The sequence below is a fragment of the Eschrichtius robustus genome, chromosome 13 (assembly GCF_028021215.1).
Source record: "Eschrichtius robustus isolate mEscRob2 chromosome 13, mEscRob2.pri, whole genome shotgun sequence".
In the NCBI taxonomy this organism is placed as follows: domain Eukaryota; kingdom Metazoa; phylum Chordata; class Mammalia; order Artiodactyla; family Eschrichtiidae; genus Eschrichtius; species Eschrichtius robustus.
Genome location: NC_090836.1, coordinates 36,435,470 through 36,456,703, shown reverse-complemented (window position 1 = coordinate 36,456,703; position 21,234 = coordinate 36,435,470). Strand labels below are relative to the sequence as shown.

The following is a 21,234-nucleotide window of genomic DNA, read 5'->3' as shown; positions in this document are numbered from 1 at the left end:
ACAATATTGATTCTTCCAATCCAAGAACATGGCATATTTTTCCATCTGTTTATGTCATCTGGTGATTTCTTTCATCAGTGTTTTAGAGTTTTCTGAGTACAGGTCTTTCACCTCCTTAGGTAGGTTTATTCCTAGGTATTTTATTCTTTTTGTTGCAATGTTAAATGAGATTGTTTCCTTAATTTCTTTTTCTGATTTTTCATCATTATTGTATAGGAATGCCAGAGATTTCTGTGCATTTAATTTTGTATCCTGAAACCTTATCAAATTCATTGTTTAGTTCTAGTAGTTTTCTGGTGGCATCTTTAAGATTATCCATGTATAGTATCGTGTCATCTGCGAACAGTGACAGTTTTACTTCTTCTTTTCCAATTTGTATTCCTTTTATTTCTTTTTCTTCTCTGATTGCCATGGCTAGGACTTCCAAAACTATGTTGAATAAGAGTGGGGAGAGTGGACCTCCTTGTCTTGTTCCTGATCTTAGTGGAAATGCTTTCAGTTTTTCACCATTGAGTATGGTGTTTGCTGTGGGTTTGTCATGTATTGCCTTTATTATGTTGAGGTTGGTTCCCTCTGTGCCCATTTTCTGGGGAGTTTTTATCATAAATGGGTGTTGAATTTTGTCAAAAGCTTTTTCTGCATCTATTGAGATGATCATATTTTTTTTCCCCTTAATTTGTTGATATAGTGTATCACATTGATTGATTTGTGTATATTGAAGAATCCTTGCATTCCTGGGATAAATCCCACTTGATCATGGTGTATGATCCTTTTAATATGTTGTTGGATTCTGTTTGCTAATATTTTGTTCAGGATTTCTGCGTCTATGTTCATAAGTGATATTGGTCTACAACTTTCTTTTTTTGTGATATCTTTTTCTGGTTTTGGTATCAGGGTGATGGTGGCTTCTTAGAATGAATTTGGGAGTGTTCCTCCCTCTGCAAATTTTGGAAGAGTTTGAGAGGTGTCAGTGTTAGCTCTTCTTTAATTGTTTGATAGAATCCACCTGTGAAGCCATCTGGTCCTGGGCTTTTGTTTGTTGGAATATTTTTAATTACAGTTTCAATTTCATTACTTTTGATAGGTCTGTTTATATTTTCTAATTCTTCCTGATTCAGTCTTGGAAAATTGTACCTTTCCAAGAATTTGTCCATTTCTTCGTGGTTGTCCATTTTATTGGCATATAGTTGTTTGCAGTAGTCTCTTATAATCCTTTGTATTTCTGCGGTGTCAGTTGTGATTTCTCCTTTTCATTTCTAATGTTATTGATTTGCTCTCCCTTTTTTTCTTGATGAGTCTGGCTAAGGGTTTATCAATTTTTTTTTATCTTCTCAAAGGACCAGCTTTTAGTTTTATTGATCTTTGCTATTGTTTTCTTCGTTTCTATTTCATTTATTTCTGCTCTGATCTTTATGATTTCTTTCCTTCTACTGACTTTGTGTTTTGTTTGCTCTTCTTTCTCTAGTTGCTTTTAGTGTAAGGTTAGATTATTTATTTGAGATTTTTCTTGTTTCTTGTTGTGAGATTGAATTGCTATAAACTTCCTTCTTAGAACTGCTTTTACTGTGTCCCATAGGTTTTGGGTCGTTGTGTTTTTGTCTCATTTGTTTCTAGGTATTTTTTAATTTCTTCTTTGATTTCTTCAGTGATCTCTTGGTTATTTAGTGGTGCACTGTTTAACATCCATGTATTTGTGGTTTTTACAGTGTTTTTCCTCTAATTAATTTCAAATCTCATAACGTTGTGGTCAGAAAAGATGCTTGATACGATTTCAATTTTCTTAAATTTTCCAGGGCTTGATATGTGGCCTAAGATATGATCTATCCTGGAGAATGTTCCATGAGCACTTGAGAAAAAAGTGTATTCTGTTGTTTTTGGATGGAATGTCCTATAAATATCAATTAAGTCCATCTGGTCTAATGTGTCACTTAAAGCTTGTGTTTCCTTATTTATTTTCTGTTTGGATGATCTGCCCATTGGTGAAGGTGGGGTGTTAAAGTCCCCTACTATTATTGTGTTACTGTCGATTTCCCCTTTCATGGTTGTTAGCATTTGCCTTATGTTGAGGTGCTCCTATGTTGGGTGCATAAACACTTATAACTGTTATATCTTCTTCTTGGATTGATCCCTTGATCATTATGTAGTGTCCTTTCTTATCTCTTGTAACAGTCTTTATTGTAAAGTCTATTTTATCTGATATGAGTATTGCTACTGCAGCTTTCTTTTGATTTCCATTTGCATGGAATATCTTTTTCCATCCTTTCACTTTGAAGTGGGTCTCTTGTAGACAGCATATATGTGGGTCTTCTTTTTGTATCCATTCAGCCAGTCTGTGTCTTTTGGTTGGGGCATTTAATCCATTTACATTCAAGGTTATTATCAATATGTTTGTTCCTATTTCCATTTTCTTGGTTGTTTTGGGTTTGTTTTTGTGAGTCTTTTTCTTCTCCTGTGTTTCCCGCCTAGAGAAGTTTCTTTAGCATTTGTTGTAAGGCTGGTTTGGTGGTGCTGAATTCTCTTAACTTTTGCTTGTCTGAAAATCTTTTGATTTCTCCGTCGAATCTGAGTGAGATCCTTGACGGGTAGAGTAGTCTTGGTTGTAGGTTTTTTCCCTTTCATCACTTTAAGTATATCCTGCCACTCCCTTCTGGCCTGCAGAGTTTCTGCTGAAAAATCAGCTGATACCTTATGGGGATTCTCTTGTATGTTATTTTTTGTTTTTCCCTTGCTGCTTTTAATATTTTTTCTTTCAATTTAATTTTTGTTAGTTTGATTAATATGTGCTTTGGTGTGTTTCTCCTAGGGTTTATCCTGTATGGGACTCTCTGTGTTTCCTGCCCTTGGGTGACTATTTCCTTTCCCATGTTAGGGAAGTTTTCTACTATAATCTCTTCAAATATTTTCTCAGACCCTTTCTTTTTCTCTTCTTCTGGGACCCCATAATTCGAATGTTGGTGCGTTCAGTGTTGTCCCAGAGGTCTCCGAGATTGTCTTCAATTCTTTCTCTTTTTTTTCTTTGTTCTGCTCCTCACCAGATATTTCCACCATTTTGTCTTCCAGCTCACCTATTCTTTCTTCTGCCTCAGTTATTCTGTTATTGATTCCTTCTAGTGTATTTTTCATTTCAGTTATTTTGTTGTTCATCTCTGTTTGCTTGTTCTTTAGTTCTTCTAGATCTTTGTTAAACATTTCTTGTATTTTCTCCATCCGTGCCTCCATTCTTTTTCCGAGATTCTGGATCATCTTTACTATCATTACTCTGAATTGTTTTTCAGGCAGATTGCCTATTATTCATTTATTTTGTCTTGCAGATTTTTACCTTGCTCCTTCAGCTGTGACATATTTTTTTGCTGTCTAATTTTATTTTTTTTCCTTTTTTTTAATGAGTGGGATTGTGTTCCTGTCTTAATGGTTGTTTGGCCTGAGGCTTCAAACCCTGGAGTGTGTAGGCTGTTGGGTAGAGCTGGATCTTGGTGCTGAGATGAGGACCTCCAGGAGACCTCACTCCAATGAATATTCCCTGGGGTCTGAGGTTCTCTGGTAGTCCAGTGGTTTGGACTTGGAGCTCCCACCACAGGAGCTTCTGCCTGACCCCCAGCTCGTGAATGAAGATCCTGCAAGCCACGCGGGGGTGCAAAAAAATACCCAGCTACGTTAGAAAAAAATATAAAAATAAAAATATAGATGAAACAACAACCAGAAGGTAAAACAAAACCACAATAGTAAAAAAGAAGAGGAGGAAAATGAAAAAGTCGAAAAGGCCTTGGCTGTGGAGGGCAGGGCCTAAGCAGGGGTGAGGTTTGGGCAGTGGGCGGGGCATATGCTTAGTACCCACAGGGCTAGAAATGGCAGGGGTGGGTTGGGGTGTGGGGGGGTGGGGCTTAGGCTCAACAGAACAGAAGAGGCCCAGGTGTGCCCCCCTACCTCTGGTCTCAGAGGGTGGGGGACCCTACCAGGGAGCCCAGTAGGCTTCCTGGGCTCGAGTGGGTGGGGAAAATGCCCTCCGCTCCTCTCCTGCTCCGCCTGTCCTGGAGGACCCCTCCCACCTACCTCTCCTGATCTCCCTGGCCGCCCTCCTATGCTCCCAGGACCCACGTGGCCTGGAGGGGCTTTGGAGGGTGGGGGACTGGCCTGGGAACTCAACAGGCACCCCATGCCTGATTGGGTGGGGCAAATGCCCTCCACTCCTTTCCTGCTCCTCTGGTCCTGGAGAGCCCCTCCCTCCTGCCTCTCCTGTTCTCTCCTGTCCTCCCTTCTATGCCCCCAGGACCAACCCAGGCAGGAGGGGACCTCTGAGGGCATAGGACCGGGCCCGAGAGCTGGGCAGACTTACCTGGCCGATTGGGCAGGGGAGACGCTGGGTCTGTTCCCCCCAATCCAAGCCCCTGAGGGTCCCTCCAGGCGTGGGAACCCCTCCCCCCTCTCAGTCACCCCTCAGAGGCACTGGTTCTGTCTGGCCTCCACTTCTCCTCCCTGCTCAGTGCCCCCACGTCCTACCAGTTTGCTTGGGGGTTCTTCCTGTCTCTTTGGGCATCGGGGTCCCCTACCAGCATCCGGCAGGCACCCTAATTGTGGGGAGATACGAACTCTGCGTCTTTCCACACTGCCATCTTGACTCCTCAAGCCCTTTATTTATATTTATTGCAGATACCTTCTCCTTCTCCCATAGTGGTAAACACAAATTCAAAGTCTTAACTTACTCAGATGAATAGTCTTTATGGTTAATATATTTTGTGTCCTAAAGAGTCCTTTTTTAAAAATAAAAACCAAGATCTTGAAGATATTCTGATATATCGTCATTTAAAATCCTCATAAAACATGTTTGGGATCTTTCTCCCTCTTTTTTTTTAATTCTTAGAAAAATATTGGAGAAAGTAGAGCTATTTCTTCTTTAAATGTTTAATCATATTTACTGGTGAAACCCTTTGAGACTGGATTTTGATTAGAGTTCAATTTTTTTTAAGTTATGTGGCTATTAGTCTTTCTAATTCCTTATGGGTCAATTTTGATAAGTTGTATTTTTTTCAGAAATGTTCTAGAAAACATTTCTGAATTTTTTTGCATCAAGTTGTTTATAATATCTTCTTAATGTTTATAGGATCCTGATATTGGCTATTTTTTCCTTTTTTAATTGATTAATTACTCCAGAATTGAATTTAAATTTAAAATTTATATATTCTTTTGTTCTAGAGACTTTTTTTTTCTGTGCTATATTACTATATCCAGTGTTTTCTTTCCAGTTTGGAATTCTATTTGTTTCTTTCATTATTTCAGCCTGCACAGAACCATCTATTCTAACTTACTATCAGTCTGATTCCTTTAAGACATAGTGCTTCATCAAATGTGTTGTTTAACTTACTATTAGCCAGTGAGATGTTTGATTTCTTAGCACCCAGGCTGGACAGACTTTGGGAGCTATCTCAGGTAGTGAGATGCTGACAGGCCCTGGTAACTAACCATTCAACTTTGTTTCTATGATTTTGACTATTTTAGATACCTTGTAAGTGGACTCATACAGGATTTATATTTTTGTGGTTGGCTCATTTTTAGTTAGCATACTATCCTCAAGGTTCATCCATGTCAGAGCATGAAATAATTTCCTTTTTTAAGGCTGAATAATCCATTTTATACATATACCACATTTCATTTATGCATTTATCTATCAATAGATATTTGGGTTGCTTCCACCCTTTGGCTGTTGTGAATAATGCTGCAATGAACATGGATGTGCAACTATTACTTCAAGACCCTGCTTTTAATTTGTTTGGATATATACTGAGATGTAGAATTGCTGGATCATACGGTAGTTCTATATGTAAATTTTTTAGGTACTTTTATACTGTTACCCATAGCAGTTGCACCATTTTATAATCTTATCAACAGTTCACAAAGGTTCCAATTTCTCCATATCCTCACTGACACTAATTTTCTGTTTTTTTTTTAAGAGCTGCCATCCTAATGGGTGTGAAATGATATCTGTTTGTAGTTTTGATTTGCATTTCTCTAATGATAAGTGATGTTGAGCATCTTTTTTTATATGCTTGTTGTCCATTTTTATATTCTCTTCAGTAAAATGTCTATTCAAGTCCTTTTACCATTTAAGAAATCAGGTTATTTTTATTGAGTTGTAAGAGTTTATATATATATATATATTTTTTTTTTTTTTTCTGTATATTACCTGCTTAACTCCTTATCAGATATGATTTGCAAATATCTCCTCCCATTCAATAGGTTGCATTTTCACTCTGTGGATTGTGTTCTTTAATGCACATACATTTTTAAGTTTGTAGTCACATTTGTCTATTTTTTGCATTTATTGCTTGTGCTTTGGTGTCACATCCAAATCATCATTGCCAAACCCACTGTCATGAAGCTTTTCCTCTGTTTTCTTTTAGGAATTTCAAAGTTTTAGGTCTTTCTTTTAGATCTTAATCCATTTTGAGTTAATTTTTATATATGTTGTAAGATAAGGTCAAATTTCATTCTTCTGCATGGAGATATCTAGTTTTCCCAACACCATTTTTTGAGGAGCCTGTTCTTTCCCCATGGAGTGTCCTTGGCACCCTTGTCAAAGATCATTTGACCATATATGTGAGGGTTTATTTCTTGGTTCTTTATTCTGTTCCATTGGTCTCTATGCTGGTCATGCTATGGACATTCTTATACAAGTGTTTTGTGGGCATATATTTTCCTTTTCTTAGGTATGTATCTAGGATTGTAATTGCAGGGCCGTGGGGTACACGTGTAACTTAACTTAGAAATTGCCAGATCATTTTCCAAAATGGCTGTACCAACACTTGGTAGTATCAGTCTTTTAAGCTTTAGCCATTTTGGTAAGGTTGAGTCACTTTTTTTGTCTTTTGGTTGAATTGTTAGTTAAAACCAAATTTGAGGTAACTTTAAGTGCTTCAATATGTGTTCATTAATTTTTTTCTCTTCCCAAGAGAGTATAAGCCTTATTAGATGCTGTTTGCGCCTCAGTTTCTAAATGTTTGCTGACATAGAGTAGGTACTCAATGAAAGTTTATTTTGAATGAATGAAGTGGATGAAAAAATAAATCAAAACATGAATATTTAGCTTCTTTCTGATAAATCTGAGATTTGTATTCATCAGATATATCAGGGATCTTCTCCAGGGTCTAATAATTAGTCATGGATATTTTGGTGGTTGAATCACCCTAGGAAAAATATGGCAGGACAAAGTTTTAGGAATGTATCTTCAGTTTGCCAGGTTCCCACAATCTCCCATTGAGATAAATTTTAAAACTTAAGAGCAAGAACATTAAAAGGCAGGATGGTTTTAAGAATTAGAAAAAGTAGTTCATCTGTGGAAACATTGTTCAAGGACTTTTGTTTCTTTTTTTTTTTTTAATTAATTAATTAATTTATTTATGGCTGTGTTGGGTCTTCGTTTCTATGCGAGGGCTTTCTCTAGTTGCGGCAAGCGGGGGTTACCCTTCATTGCGGTGCGTGGGCCTCTCACTATGGCGGCCTCTCTTGTTGCGGAGCACAAGCTCCAGACGCGCAGGCTCAGTAGTTGTGGCTCACGGGCCTAGTTGCTCCACAGCATGTGGGATCCTCCCAGACCAGGGCTCGAACCCGTGTCCCCTGCGTTGGCAGGCAGATTCTCAACCACTGCACCACCAGGGAAGCCCCTGTAATATAGTTTTATATTTTGTCTAATCTTTATAGTACAACTAAATCTTGATTGTTGTGGTATTGATGGTTTTCCTTATGAGCTATTCAGGACCTTTTATTTCTTCTTACCTGATTTCTTTGGCCCACTTTTCTGTTCTAAATAGTTTCACTAAACAATTACCAGAGAAAAATAAGAAAGAGAGTAGAGGAATAAATTTAAAGAGAAGGAAATAGGACAAGCACTCATGCTGCCTATGAATTTTTTTCCATTAGCACAAATAAGAATTTAGAAGTGACTTTTATAAATGCATAGGACTTCAAGTAGTTGCCATTATAATCCCTAATGTTTCAGCAGTTTTAATACTGTATTTATATATAAACAAATGTAATAAAAGTAATCAGGTATCTTACATAATCAAGTATTATACAATTTATATCAACATTTGACTTTCTGGGTTTGAAAAGCCGTCTATTGTTATATGGGTTCATTTTCTGTTGGTGCTCTTCACATGTTGTATAACAAAAAATATGTTTCTTTTCTGTATTTTATGAAGTTTCATCCTACAAAATATTTCTCTGTAATGAGGTTAGATGCAATCAGTGGCTTGAGGACCCAATTTACCTACTGAAAAAAACATAAGTTCTCCTTGATTTGTTTTTATTTTCTGCCCAGTGGTTAATATATGTTTTGAATAGTCATAGCTGTTAAAATAAGACTTATATACAGTTTTGTTAGTGCAATCTATGAAAATGTGAGCATTATATTACTGTGAGTAGTAATGCTTATGATAATATGGTATAACACTTTAAAATAATTTCTTTTTGTCCTTTTATTTCATATTGGAAGCAGGTGTGTAAGTATTCAATATTTTTGGTTATTCTATTCTGTGCAGTATTTTGAGTCACCTCCAACTTAATGACTCCACGTTATTGTATTCTTCCCCCACCAGAAAGTCAAATAAAGAAAACCACTTTACCCTTTCATAACTACAGCAACATGAATGAAGATCTTAATATAAAGGAGGAAATAGTTTTAGGAGACTCTTCAAAAAATATATCATTGGAAGATGAAAGAAGTCAATTACATTCCAGGAAAAAACGTTTTTTATCGTATCCAAGATACGTGGAAGTTATGGTTACAGCTGATGCTAAAATGGTTCATCATCATGGACAAAATTTGCAGCACTACGTACTAACTCTAATGTCAATTGTAAGTAAACTTAATAGGTCCTTTGTATTTCCTAAAATGTTTAACATAATATTTTTCACATTTAATTAAAATGTTTCCCCAAACTTTAGATGTAAGCAAATTGTCTATATTTAAGCCAAAAATATTTCATTGAAATTTAGTTTAAATAGATGTGTATAGCAAGTATCCCATTCTGTTACTTGGACAGTTTTCTAAAAAATCTAAAATCTTTGAAACAAACCACTTACAGAAATTGCTTGAATCTTAACTTCATCACATGAATGGCTTCTGCCCCCTAGTGACAGGGAAGATCTTAGTAGAATTTATCTTTTGCCCTTTGAATCTGAATTTTTAAACCTTATCTTATTTCTGCACAGAAGGAGGGGATACTAATTTTACTACTACTGCATTCGCCCTATCAAATTGGGACACATGATATTTTAAGTTATAAAATTATTTATGGCAATAAAAGGATAACCTATTACTAATAGAGCTGCTTTAGCAAATTTAGGGTGTAAGATCACAGTCGCTATAAGAGCTTTTGAGCTGATGTTAGTATCTCTTTGAGCAATGGTGGTGCCAGTATCATTAAAACAGAATTCTAGTGCCAGTAAAGAACACCGGTTCTGTGTTAGTGGTAGCTCTCTATGTCCTATACATGCATGTATATAGGCACCCATATACATATATACACACATATACCTACTGTCTGGGACATTGCTGGGTTAAGTCCTGCTGTTTTGAAGTAATTACTAAAAGTACCTCTCATTCTCAGGAGTATCTTGGTTTAGTTGATGAATTATATGGTCCCCTATTTATACACATCCAGGATATTGGAACATGTCTCATGGCTAGAAGTATCTCTATTCACAGGTAGGGAATTCAGGCCTACTTGGTGGAAAAAACTTGACCAGGACACATATATAGGCTATTATAAACTTCCTTTAACAAGAACTCGCCAGTTAAGTTCATTGTGACTTAAAGATCCTAAGACTTTGTTATTGTCCTTACGTATAACATTTTATCTTAAATTCTTATAAGTGCTAAGAATACATGATCTCTGCTGCCTAAACACAGTATCTGGTATGAAATGGGCACTCATTAGTTAGTTAAAGAATGAGTAAATAAGTGATAAAAGTAATACATTTTTCGGAATAAATGACATTGTAACAGACAAAAACCAGAGATGGTCCAAAATGATTTTCCTAAATTTGTACAGTATAGATGTCTTTTGTTTACTTGAATTGAATTTTTAAAATGGCAACAGAGCTATACATACAGATTTATTCTGATGACTTTTTAACTTCCGAATCTGAAGTAATTATCTAGATGTATAATTATCTAGATATGGGTGTGGCATGCTCATTATGAAGGGATTCTAATGAGAACATTGACATGGAGGATGTCGATTGATATGTAGGAAATTATATCAATTATATGGAACAGTGTGGGATAAGCTTGGCAATTTTAAATGGTTAAAGGAGATACTCATTAAGAAAACTGGGGAGGGGATAGAGATACTGAAGGAAAATATTAGATTTTATAAATGCAACAGGTTTTGAAGCATGTTAAGTGACAACTCCCATATCAGTGCTTTGGAGGTAATGACTAGAAGAAGTCAAGGAACACAAGAGTAATTTTCAAATAGCTCTCAATAATACAGTTTTGGTGATGATGCCATCCTCTGAAAAGTTTTGTCATCTGTATTTTACATAAAAATCAATGTAATCACTATTTAGAAGTTATTGTGATGTACCTTGTGTCCATGGGAGTTTTAAAGCCAGAGTTCATCAAGGACAAAGCCGACCTTCTGACTTCATGGAAAGTAAATCTGCTTCTGAGATTGCTTGAAACAGAAGACCAGTGCATGCACATACCATTTCCTAGATTTTTAGTCCCACTAGGAGAGCCAATTTCAGTTAAGACGAGATGTTTGTAGATGTAGTCAGTTGGTTTGTGTTAAGCTTTCATTCACAGGGAGATACTGCCACAGGTTGAGGAATAGAGGAACATTCCAAATACAGATGGGGCAGGAGGAAAAATTCAGGAGGGTAAATCTCTCTTTTGAGGTAGTCTTGGTTTTATACATACTTTCTTTCCTCCTCAGAGGCCAAATTTCAAATGACTTCAAATTACCTGAGGTTTTTGCTCTCTTTATTCTTTTTCTCTTTTGTTGAATGTTTAGATAAGGATGCAGGAAAGTCAGCAGACTTTATGGTTCTGGACAGTTATTGTTATTTTATTAGTGAAAAAAGTGGTCATAACTATATTTGTAGATGTAAACCATGTTAAAGGTGAATGGAAACTTGGGGAAAGAGTCGACAGACTCTTGTTTTGCCTGGGACTTTCTTAGTTTTAGTATTAAAAGTCTCATGTCTCTGGAAATCCCTTAGTCCTGAGCAAACTGGGACAGTTTGTCACACTACATAGAGATTGTCAAATCTAATCCAACTTGTTTTATCTCCACTTGTGAAGTCCATTTCCAAAATTGCTCTAAAGAAGTAAGAGGAATACTATCTCCACATAAATGTCCCCAGATGTTTCCAGTTGAAGAAGAAGGCATTCAAGTTTTGCATATTTTGTCCTAATTTTTTTTTTTTTTTTAGTTTTTAAAATTATTTATTTATTTTATTTATTTTTTTGGCTGTGTTGGGTCTTCGTATCTATGCGAGGGCTTTCTCTAGTTGCGGCAAGCGGGGGCCACTCTTTATCGCGGTTTGTGGGCCTCTCACTATTGCGGCCTCTCTTGTTGAGGAACATAGGCTCCAGACGTGCAGGCTCAGTAGTTGTGGCTCACGGGCCTAGTTGCTCCGCGGCATGTGGGATCTTCCCAGACCAGGGCTCAAACCCGTGTCCCCTGCATTGGCAGGCAGATTCTCAACCACTGCGCCACCAGGGAGGCCCCTGTCCTAATTTTTAAAAAGGCATTAACTGCATTTCAAGCACACACTTGAGATATTGGTAATGTTTTTTGGTCATAGTAATTTAGGAAAAAGACATGAATATGTGATTTGGACTTGGAATATGATTGAGAGCCATTTAAAGAGAAGTTCAAAGTGATGAGAGAGTTTCTGTGTTGAGCTCCAGATATAGTGGGGGAAACTGCTGAATGCTTTCAGCATTGAGCAGATGGATTATATACATAATTTAGAAAGAGGATTACCTACACTTACTCATCCTGTACAAAGTAAACAATTATGCTCTCAAACTTTTCCTTTGCTTTCAACAGTTTAACAATATCTGAGTGCAGTGATATGGAAATAATGTGTGTGATTTAATTCACCTTTTAGAGTGCTTTACTCATGTTGTAAAAATAGCTTAGTGATCTCTATTCAAAGAGTTTCTGGAAATAACATTAAATTTAGCTGGAAAGAGCACATATGTGGTATATAGTATAGCTAATGAAAAAAGTGTGTGTTAAATGAGCAGAGATGTTCAATTATTGCTATTCCAAAACTTTTATCCTTAGAGAATTTGGGTGACATGATCAGGTTAAAATGTAATTTTACATGCATTATTATTTTTTCAACAGATTTATTTTGATATGCAATGACTTACTGTTTAATTAATCTTGGAAATACTTACTGTGTCAGAAAACTCCACATTCCTTTGTGTTTACAAAGGTTTGACTTGATGCTATTCACCTTGCTACAGATTTAATAATGTAAATTTCAAGAGCATCATTTGATTCTCAGGGATTAGCCCTATTTATTAAAACAGTTGCTATTAGAGACACTTATCAACTAGAAAGCCTAACCTACATTACACTGACTTAATATCATTGCTTTCAACTCTTTGAGTTGCTTTTACTGATGTTATTTAGGATGGGGTAAAATTTTCGACCACATTAAAATAAAAACTAATGATTTACTTTCGTACTTTATGTTCAACCATTTATGTTACTTTTCCCTTCAACTCAGTGCTCTACCTGTTCTTAATTCTTTGCACATACTTACTTTGTGCATATGCAGAATGTCATTTTCTAACTTAAAAACGAAAACATCTTTCTGATAAGAGTAATGGTCCCTGTAAGCAAAATGTGTTCACTTTGTTAAAATCAGTTCTTTACAGATGACTTTGAAGGTGAAGGTGGTCAGAGGGTACAAATATACAGTTACAAGATAAATTACTCCTGGGGATGTAATGTACAGCATGGTGACTACAGTTAACAATACTGTATTGTATTTTTGAAAGTTGCTAAGAGAGTAGATCTGAAAAGTTGTTATCATAACAAAAAAAATTGCAACTATGTATGGTGATAGATGTTAACCGAAATTATTGTAGTGGTTATTTTGCAATATGTACATATGTCAAATCATTGTACACCTAAAACTAATACAATGATATATGTCAATTATCTTAATTTTTTAAAATGGCTAAAATAATAAAGAAGGTGGTCTCTAAACATGCCATGTGTGAACATTTGCTGAAGCACTATTTGGAAATTATTTCAAAATAGTTGGTCAGTTACTAGCGACATAATTTGTTTCATGCTTTGCATGAACTTTATTTTGCCTAGGATTTTGTTAAACTATTTAAACAATTCATACCATTTCTTTTCCTTTTGCTAATTATCTATGAAGTAATGTTTACTATTTTATGAGACCTACGGTAAAGCAATATGAATTCTATATGCCAGGGAAACAAATACTTAAAGAATAAAAGATTGGGAGATTGGTTCAAGATGGCGGAGTAGAAGGACGTGTGCTCACTCCCTCTTGCGGGAGCACTAGAATCACAACTAACTGCTGAACAGTCATCGACAGGAAGACACTGGAACTCACCAAAAGAGATATGCCACATCCAAAGACAAAGGAGCAGCCACAATCAGACGGTAAAAGGGGCTCAATCAAAATAAAACTGCTGGGTGGGTGACTCACAAACTGGAGAACACTTATACCACAGAAGTCCACCAACTGGAGTGAAGGCTCTGAGCCTCATGTCAGGCTTCCCAACCTGGGGGTCTGGAAATGGGAGAAGAATTCCTAGAGAATCAGACTTTGAAGGCTAGCAGGATTTGATTGCAGGACTTCGACAGGACTGGGGGAAACAGAGACTCCACTCTTGGAGGGCACACACAAAGTAGTGTGAGCTTTGGGACCCAGGGGAAGGAGCAGTGACCCCATAGGAGACTGAACAAGACCTACCTGCTAGTGTTGGAGGGTCTCCTGCAGAGGCGGGGGATGGCTCACCGTGAGAACAAGGACACTGGCAACAGAAGTTCTGGGAAGTACTCCTTGGCGTGAGCCCACCCAGAGTCTGCCATTAGCCCCACCAAAGAGCCGGGTAGGCTCCAGTGTTGGGTCACCTCAGGCCAAACAACCAACAGGGAGGGAACCCAGCCCCACCCATCAACAGACAAGCAGATTAAACTTTTACTGAGCTCCGCCCACCAAGGCAACAGCCAGCTCTACCCACCACCAGTCCCTCCCATCAGGAAACTTGGACAAGCCTCTTAGATAGCCTCATCCACCAGAGGGCAGACAGCAGAAGCAATAAGAACTACAGTCCTGCAGCCTGTGGAACAAAAACCACATTCATAAAACGATAGACAAGATGAAAAGGCAGAGGGCTATGTACCAGACAAAGGAACAAGATGAAACCCCAGAAAAACAACTAAATGAAGTGGAGATAGACAACCTTCCAGAAAAAGAATTCAGAATAATGATAGTGAAGATGATCCAGGACCTCGGAAAAACAATGGAGGCAAACATCGAGAAGATGCAAGAAATGTTTAACAAAGACCTAGAAGAATTAAAGAACAAACACCTAGAAGAATTAAAGAACAAACAAACAGAGACGAACAATACAATAACTGAAATGAAAAATACGTTAGAAGGAATCAATAGCAGAATAACTGAGGCAGAAGAACGGAGAAGTGACCTGGAAGGCAAAATGGTGGAATTCACTGCGGTGGAACAGAATAAGGAAAAAAGAATGAAAAGAAATGAAGACAGCCTGAGAGACCTCTGGGACAACATTAAACGCAACAAATTCGCATTATAGGGGTCCCAGAAGGAGAAGAGAGAGAGAGAAAGGACCCGAGAAAATATTTGAAGAGATTATAGTTGAAAACTTTCATATATGGGAAAGGAAATAGCCACCCAAGTCCAGGAAGTGCAGAGAGTCCCAGGCAGGATAAACCCAAGGAGAAACACACGGAGACACATAGTAATCAAATTGACAGAAATTAAAGACAAAGAAAAATTATTCAAAGCACCAAGGGAAAAACGACAAATAACATACAAGGGCACTCCTATAAAATTAACAGCTGAGTTCTCAGCAGAAACTCTACAAGCCAGAAGGGAGTGGCATGATGTATTTAAAATGATGAAAGGGAAGAACCTACAACCGAGGTTACTCTACCTGGCAAGGACCTCATTCAGATTCGACAGAGAAATCAAAAGCTTTACAGACAAGCAAAAGCTAAGAGAATTCAGCACCACCAAACCAGCTCTACAACAGATGCTAAAGGAAATTCTCTAAGTGGGAAACACAAGAGAAGAAAAGGACCTACAAAAACAAACCCATAACAATTAAGAAAATGGTCATAGGAACATACATATCGATAATTACCTTAAACGTGAATGGATTAAATGCTCCAACCAAAAGACGCAGACTCGCTGAATGGATACAAAAACAAGACCCATATATATGCTGTCTACAAGAGACCCACTTCAGACCTAGGGACGCATACAGACTGAAAGTGAGGGGATGAAAAAACATATTCCATGCAAATGGAAATCAAAAGAGACCTGGAGTAGCAATACTCATATCAGATAAAATAGACTTTAAAATAAAGAATGTTACAAGAGACAAGGAAGGACACTACATAATGATCAAGAGATCAATCCAAGAAGATACAACAATTATAAATATATATGCACCCAACATAGGAGCACCTCAATACATAAGGCAACTGCTAACAGCTATAAAAGAGGAAATCAACAGTAACACAATAATAGTGGGGGACTTTAACACCTCACTTACACCAATGGACAGATCATCCAAACAGAAAATTAATAAGGAAAGACAAGCTTTAAATGACACAATGGATCAGCTAGATGTAATTGATATTTATAGGACATTCCATCCAAAAACAGCAGATTACATTTTCTTTTCAAGTGCACATGGAACATTCTCCAGGATAGATCACATCTCGGATCACAAATCAAACCTCAGTAAATTAAGAAAATTAAAATCATATCAAGCATCTTTTCTGACCACAACACTATGAGATTAGAAATGAATTACAGGGAAAAAAACGTAAAAAAACATAAAGACACGGAGGCTAAACAATACGTTACTAAATACCCAAGCTCACTGAAGAAATCAAAGAGGAAATCAAAAAATACCTGGAGACAAATTACAACGAAAACATGATGATCCAAAACCTACGGGATGCAGCAAAAACAGTTCTAAGAGGGAAGTTTATAGCAATAGAAGCCTACCTCAAGAAACAAGAAAAATCCTAAACAATCTAACCTTACACCTAAAGGAACTAGAGAAAGAAGAACAAACAAAACCCAATGTTAGCTGAAGGAAAGAAATCATAAAGATCAGAGCAGAAATAAATGAAATAGAAACAAAGAAAACAATAGATCAATAAAACTAAAAGCTTGTTCTTGGAGAAGATAAACAAAATTGATAAACCCTTAGCCAGACTCATCAAGAAAAAGAGGGAGAGGACTCAAATCAATAAAATTAGAAATGAAAAAGGAGAAGTTACAACAGACACCGCAGAAATACAAACCATCCTGAGACTACTACAAGCAACTCTATGCCAATAAAATGGACAACCTGGAAGAAATGGACAAATTCTTAGAAGGGTATAACCTTCCAAGACTGAACCAGGAAGAAATAGAAAATATGAACAGACCAATCACCAGTAATGAAATTGAAACTGTGATTAAAAATCTCTTCCAACAAACAAAAGTCCAGGACCAGTTGACTTCACAGGTGACTTCTATCAAACATTTAGAGAAGAGCTAACACCTATCTTTCTCAAACTCTTCCAAAATATAACAGAGGGAGGAACACTCCCAAACTCATTCCATGAGGCCACCCTGATACCAAAACCAGACAAAGATGTCACAAAGAAAGAAAACTACAGGCCAACATCACTGATGAACATAGATGCAAAAATCCTCAACAAAATACTAGCAAACAGAATACAACAGCACATTAAAAGGATCACATACCATGATCAAGTGGGGTTTATCCCAGGAATGCAAGGATTCTTCAATATACGTAAATCAATCATTGTGATACACCATATTAACAAACTGAAGAATAAAAACATCATCTCAGTAGATGCAGAAAAAGCTTTGGACAAAATTCAACACCCATTTCTGATAAAAACCCTCCAGAAAGTAGACACAGAGGGAAGTTACCTCAACATATTAAAGGCCATCTACGAGAAACCCACAGCCAACATCATTCTCAATGGTGAAAAACTGAAAGCATTTCCTTGAAGATCAGTAACAAGACAAAGGTGCCCACTCTCACCACTATTATTCAACATAGTTTTGGAAGTTTTAGCCACGGCAATCAGAGAAGAAAAAGAAATAAAAAGAATACAAATTGGAAAAGAAGAAGTAAAACTGTCACTGTTTTCAGATGACATGATACTATACATGGATAATCTTAAAGATGCTACCAGAAATCTACTAGAGCTAATCAATGAATTTGGTAAAGTTGCAGGATACAAAATTAATGCACAGAAATCTCTTGCATTCCTATACACTAATGATGAAAAATCTGAAAGTGAAATTAAGAAAACACTCCCATTTACCATTGCAACAAAAAGAATAAAATACCTAGGAATAAACCTACCTACAGAGACAAAAGACCTGTATGCAGAAAACTATAAGACACTGCTGAAAGAAATTAAAGATGATACCAACAGATGGAGAGATATACCATGTTCTTGGATTGGAAGAATCAATATTGTGAAAATGACTATACTACCGAAAGCAATCTACAGATTCAATGCAATCCCTATCAAACTACCAATGGCAATTTTCACAGAACTAGAACAAAAAATCTTAAAATTTGTATGGAGACACAAAAGACCCCGAATAGCCAAAGCAGTCTTGAGGGAAAAAAATGGAGCTGGAGGAATCAGACTCCCTGACTTCAGACTATACTACAAAGGATAGAAAGGCCAGAGATAAACCCACGCACCTGTGGTCAACTAATCTATGACAAAGCAGGGAAGGATGGAGAAATGACAGTCTCTTCAATATGCGGTGCTGGGAAATTTGGACAGCTACATGTAAAAGAATGAAATTAGAACACTCCCTAACACCATACACAAAAATAAACTCAAAATGGATTAGAGACCTAAATGTAAGAATGGACAGTATAAAACTCTTAGAGGAAAACATAGGAAGAACACTCTTTGACATAAATCACAGCAAGATCTTTTTTTGATCCACCAGCTAGAGTAATGGAAATAAAAGCAAAAATAAACAAATGGGGTCTAATGATACTTTAAAGCTTTTACACAGCAAAGGAAACCATAAATAAGAAGAAAAGACAACCCTCAGAATGGGAGAAAATATTTGCAGATGAATCAACAGACAAAATATATAAACAGCTCATGCAGTTCAAACAATCAAAAAATGGGCAGAAGACCTAAATAGACATTTCTCCAAAGAAGACATACAGATTGCCAAGAAGCACATGAAAACCTGCTCAACATCACTAATTATTAGAGAAATGCAAATCAAAACTACAGGGAGGTATCACCTCACACCAGTTAGAATGGGCATCATCAGAAAATCTACAAACAACAAATGCTGGAGAGGGTGTGGGGAAAAGGGAACCCTCTTGCACTGTTGGTGAGAATGTAAATTGATACAGCCACTATGGAGAACAGTATGGAGGTTCCTTAAAAAACTAAAAATAGAATTACCATATGACCCAGCAATCCCACTACTGGGCATATACCCAGAAAAAACCATAATTCAAAAAGACACATGCACCCCAATGTTCATTGCAGCACTATTGACAATAGCCAAGTCATGGAAACAACCTACTTGTCCATCGACAGCTGAATGGATAAAGAAGATGTGGTACATATATACAATGGAATATTACTCAGCCAAAAAAAAAACAGAATGAAACTGGGTCGTTTGTAGAGATCTGGATGGATCTAGAGACTATCATACAGAGTGAAGTAAGTCAGCAAGAGAAAAACAAATATCGTATGTTAATGCATATATGTGGAACCTAGAAAAATGGTACAGATGAACCAGTTTGCAGGACAGAAATAGAGACACAGATGTAGAGAACAAACGTATGGACACCAAGGGGGGAAAGTGGCGGTGGGGGTGGTGGTGGGATGAATTGGGAGATTGGGATTGACATATATACACTAATATGTATAAAATGGATAACTAATAAGAACCTGCTGTATAAAAAGTAAATAAAATTTTTTAAAAAGATAAAAAAAGAATAAAAGATTGAATACATTTTAACTGGATCAATAAAAGTCCTAATATATAGCGCTCTAAAGTGGAGTGATTACAGTAATATTTAACAACATTACATGGTTTTATAAAGCAGAAAATGTACCTTAGAAATCTAATCTAGCAGTTCCTACAGTGTAGTCTGGTATGGAATACTCATCCTTCGGCATGTTCCATGAAGGGGAAAAGAGGACTTGGCCAAGTAGTTGTGTGAGATGTTGCATGTAATACCTCTCATGTAGATTTAATATTTGTGCGTATATGTTAGCCTATTCAAGACTCCATGAAGGCATCTGTTTAATTTTTTTACTCAACTTTTCTCAAACTGTGGAATGATTTTGTTCTTTAAAACCAATGTTCTCACACCCCTTCCCCAACAGCATCTGGTAAATACTAATCCAGAACACCAGGGCACTGTGACCAAGGGTGCTCAATGCCTCAATGTGGTTGTGGTATTGAGACAAAAAGTAGATATATCCATTTCTAGAGTTAGACAACTGGCTTGTAACTAGTAAGAGCTAGAACTAAAACCCAGGTCTCCTGACTGTGTAGGACTTCTGAGGCCATGCTCAAGTGACTATAGCAGGACAGTGTCAGGGGCTAGGGCATGACCCACATCAGGGTTCTGAAATAACTTTTGTGCCAAGAGCTAATTAGGAAATACTTAGGGTAGAATGCTGAAGTTCTATAAGATCAGATAAAGTAGTCAGAGCTGAAGCTAGACTGCCTTGGATGGAAATTGTTCCGTTGCTTACCAGCCACCTAACCTTGAGCGCGTTACTTAACTTCTCTGTACCTTAGTTTTCTCATCCATAAAATGGATACAATAGTTTCTAGCTCATAGGATTTGTTGTGAGAATTACTAAATGAATTAATACATTTAAACTTAGATCACATCACACACATAGTAAACATTCAATAAATATTATTTCTAGTTGTGTATTTATAAGGAAGTAGCAAACATGGATACTCTACCATTATGGTGACCTAATATGGTGTCATAGTTTTAGGGATAAGAGAAGCATGTTGTGCATGCTAATTGGAAAATCCTCTGAAGTAACAAGTGGGCCTTCTGGTCATTCATCTGCTTGATCCACAATTCAGCTTAATTGAATAGTTATTCAATAACAGCACCTCTAAATATCCAAATATTGTAAAAGGTATGTATGTATAGAGTGTGAGCATATAGATTATAAAGGTCAATACATAAAACAATAGGAGGTGCATACAATTAAATGAATTAAATGAGCAACATGACCTTATTGAAGACACAAGCCATTTTAGTGTAAAAGCAAAATACCAACCTGAGGGGTTTTTTTGGGTGTATATGAATAATTATTTAAACTGAGCCATCTGTTTTTATAACTTTTACCCCTGGAAGACTGAATTTTTTAAGGGTAGAAATGATGCTTTATTCATTTGTGCATTAGGCAAGCAACACAGTATTTGACAGGCAACAGATAATTCAATAAATATTGAAAGAAAGTATGAAACTGTGCTCTTGGATCCTTTGTTTTCAGTTTGCCATTCTATGATAACTATTGAAATTTTAAACAAATGAACTACAATTAGCATTATATGTAACATATGCCTTTTCTTCTGAAAGTAGTAATAATAGCTATCATAGATCACTATGACCCAGGCCCTGATCTAAATGCTTTTTGTACACCATCTCATTTAATCTTTATAGCAGCTTGGTAAGTAGGTATTATCAACAAGTGGCAGTTAGAATTTGAACCTGGGCCTGTTTAATTTGAAGGACCCTGCTTCATAACATTGCCCATCTTACAAAATAATTTGAATTATCTTTTCCCTAATGTTACATTTCAAAGAAATTTTGTTGTAGTAATATATTTAAAAACATACTGTCAGAACACTGGGAGGATATGTTTCCAAATTCCAGCTGGTAGGTTGGTCACTTTTCAATAAAGG

The 21,234-nt window shown here is 36.8% G+C and overlaps 1 protein-coding gene across 4 annotated transcripts in view; it reads left to right on the top strand.

Annotated features, from left to right (window-relative positions):
* Positions 1 to 21,234, top strand: part of ADAMTS20 (ADAM metallopeptidase with thrombospondin type 1 motif 20) — a 194,526-nt gene that overhangs the window by 44,107 nt on the left and 129,185 nt on the right. For all 4 annotated transcript variants that reach the window (XM_068561131.1, XM_068561132.1, XM_068561129.1 and 1 more), the window contains exon 4: positions 8,589 to 8,848. In XM_068561131.1, coding sequence (XP_068417232.1) covers positions 8,589 to 8,848 — 260 coding nt within the window. The remainder of the gene's footprint in view (positions 1 to 8,588; positions 8,849 to 21,234) is intronic.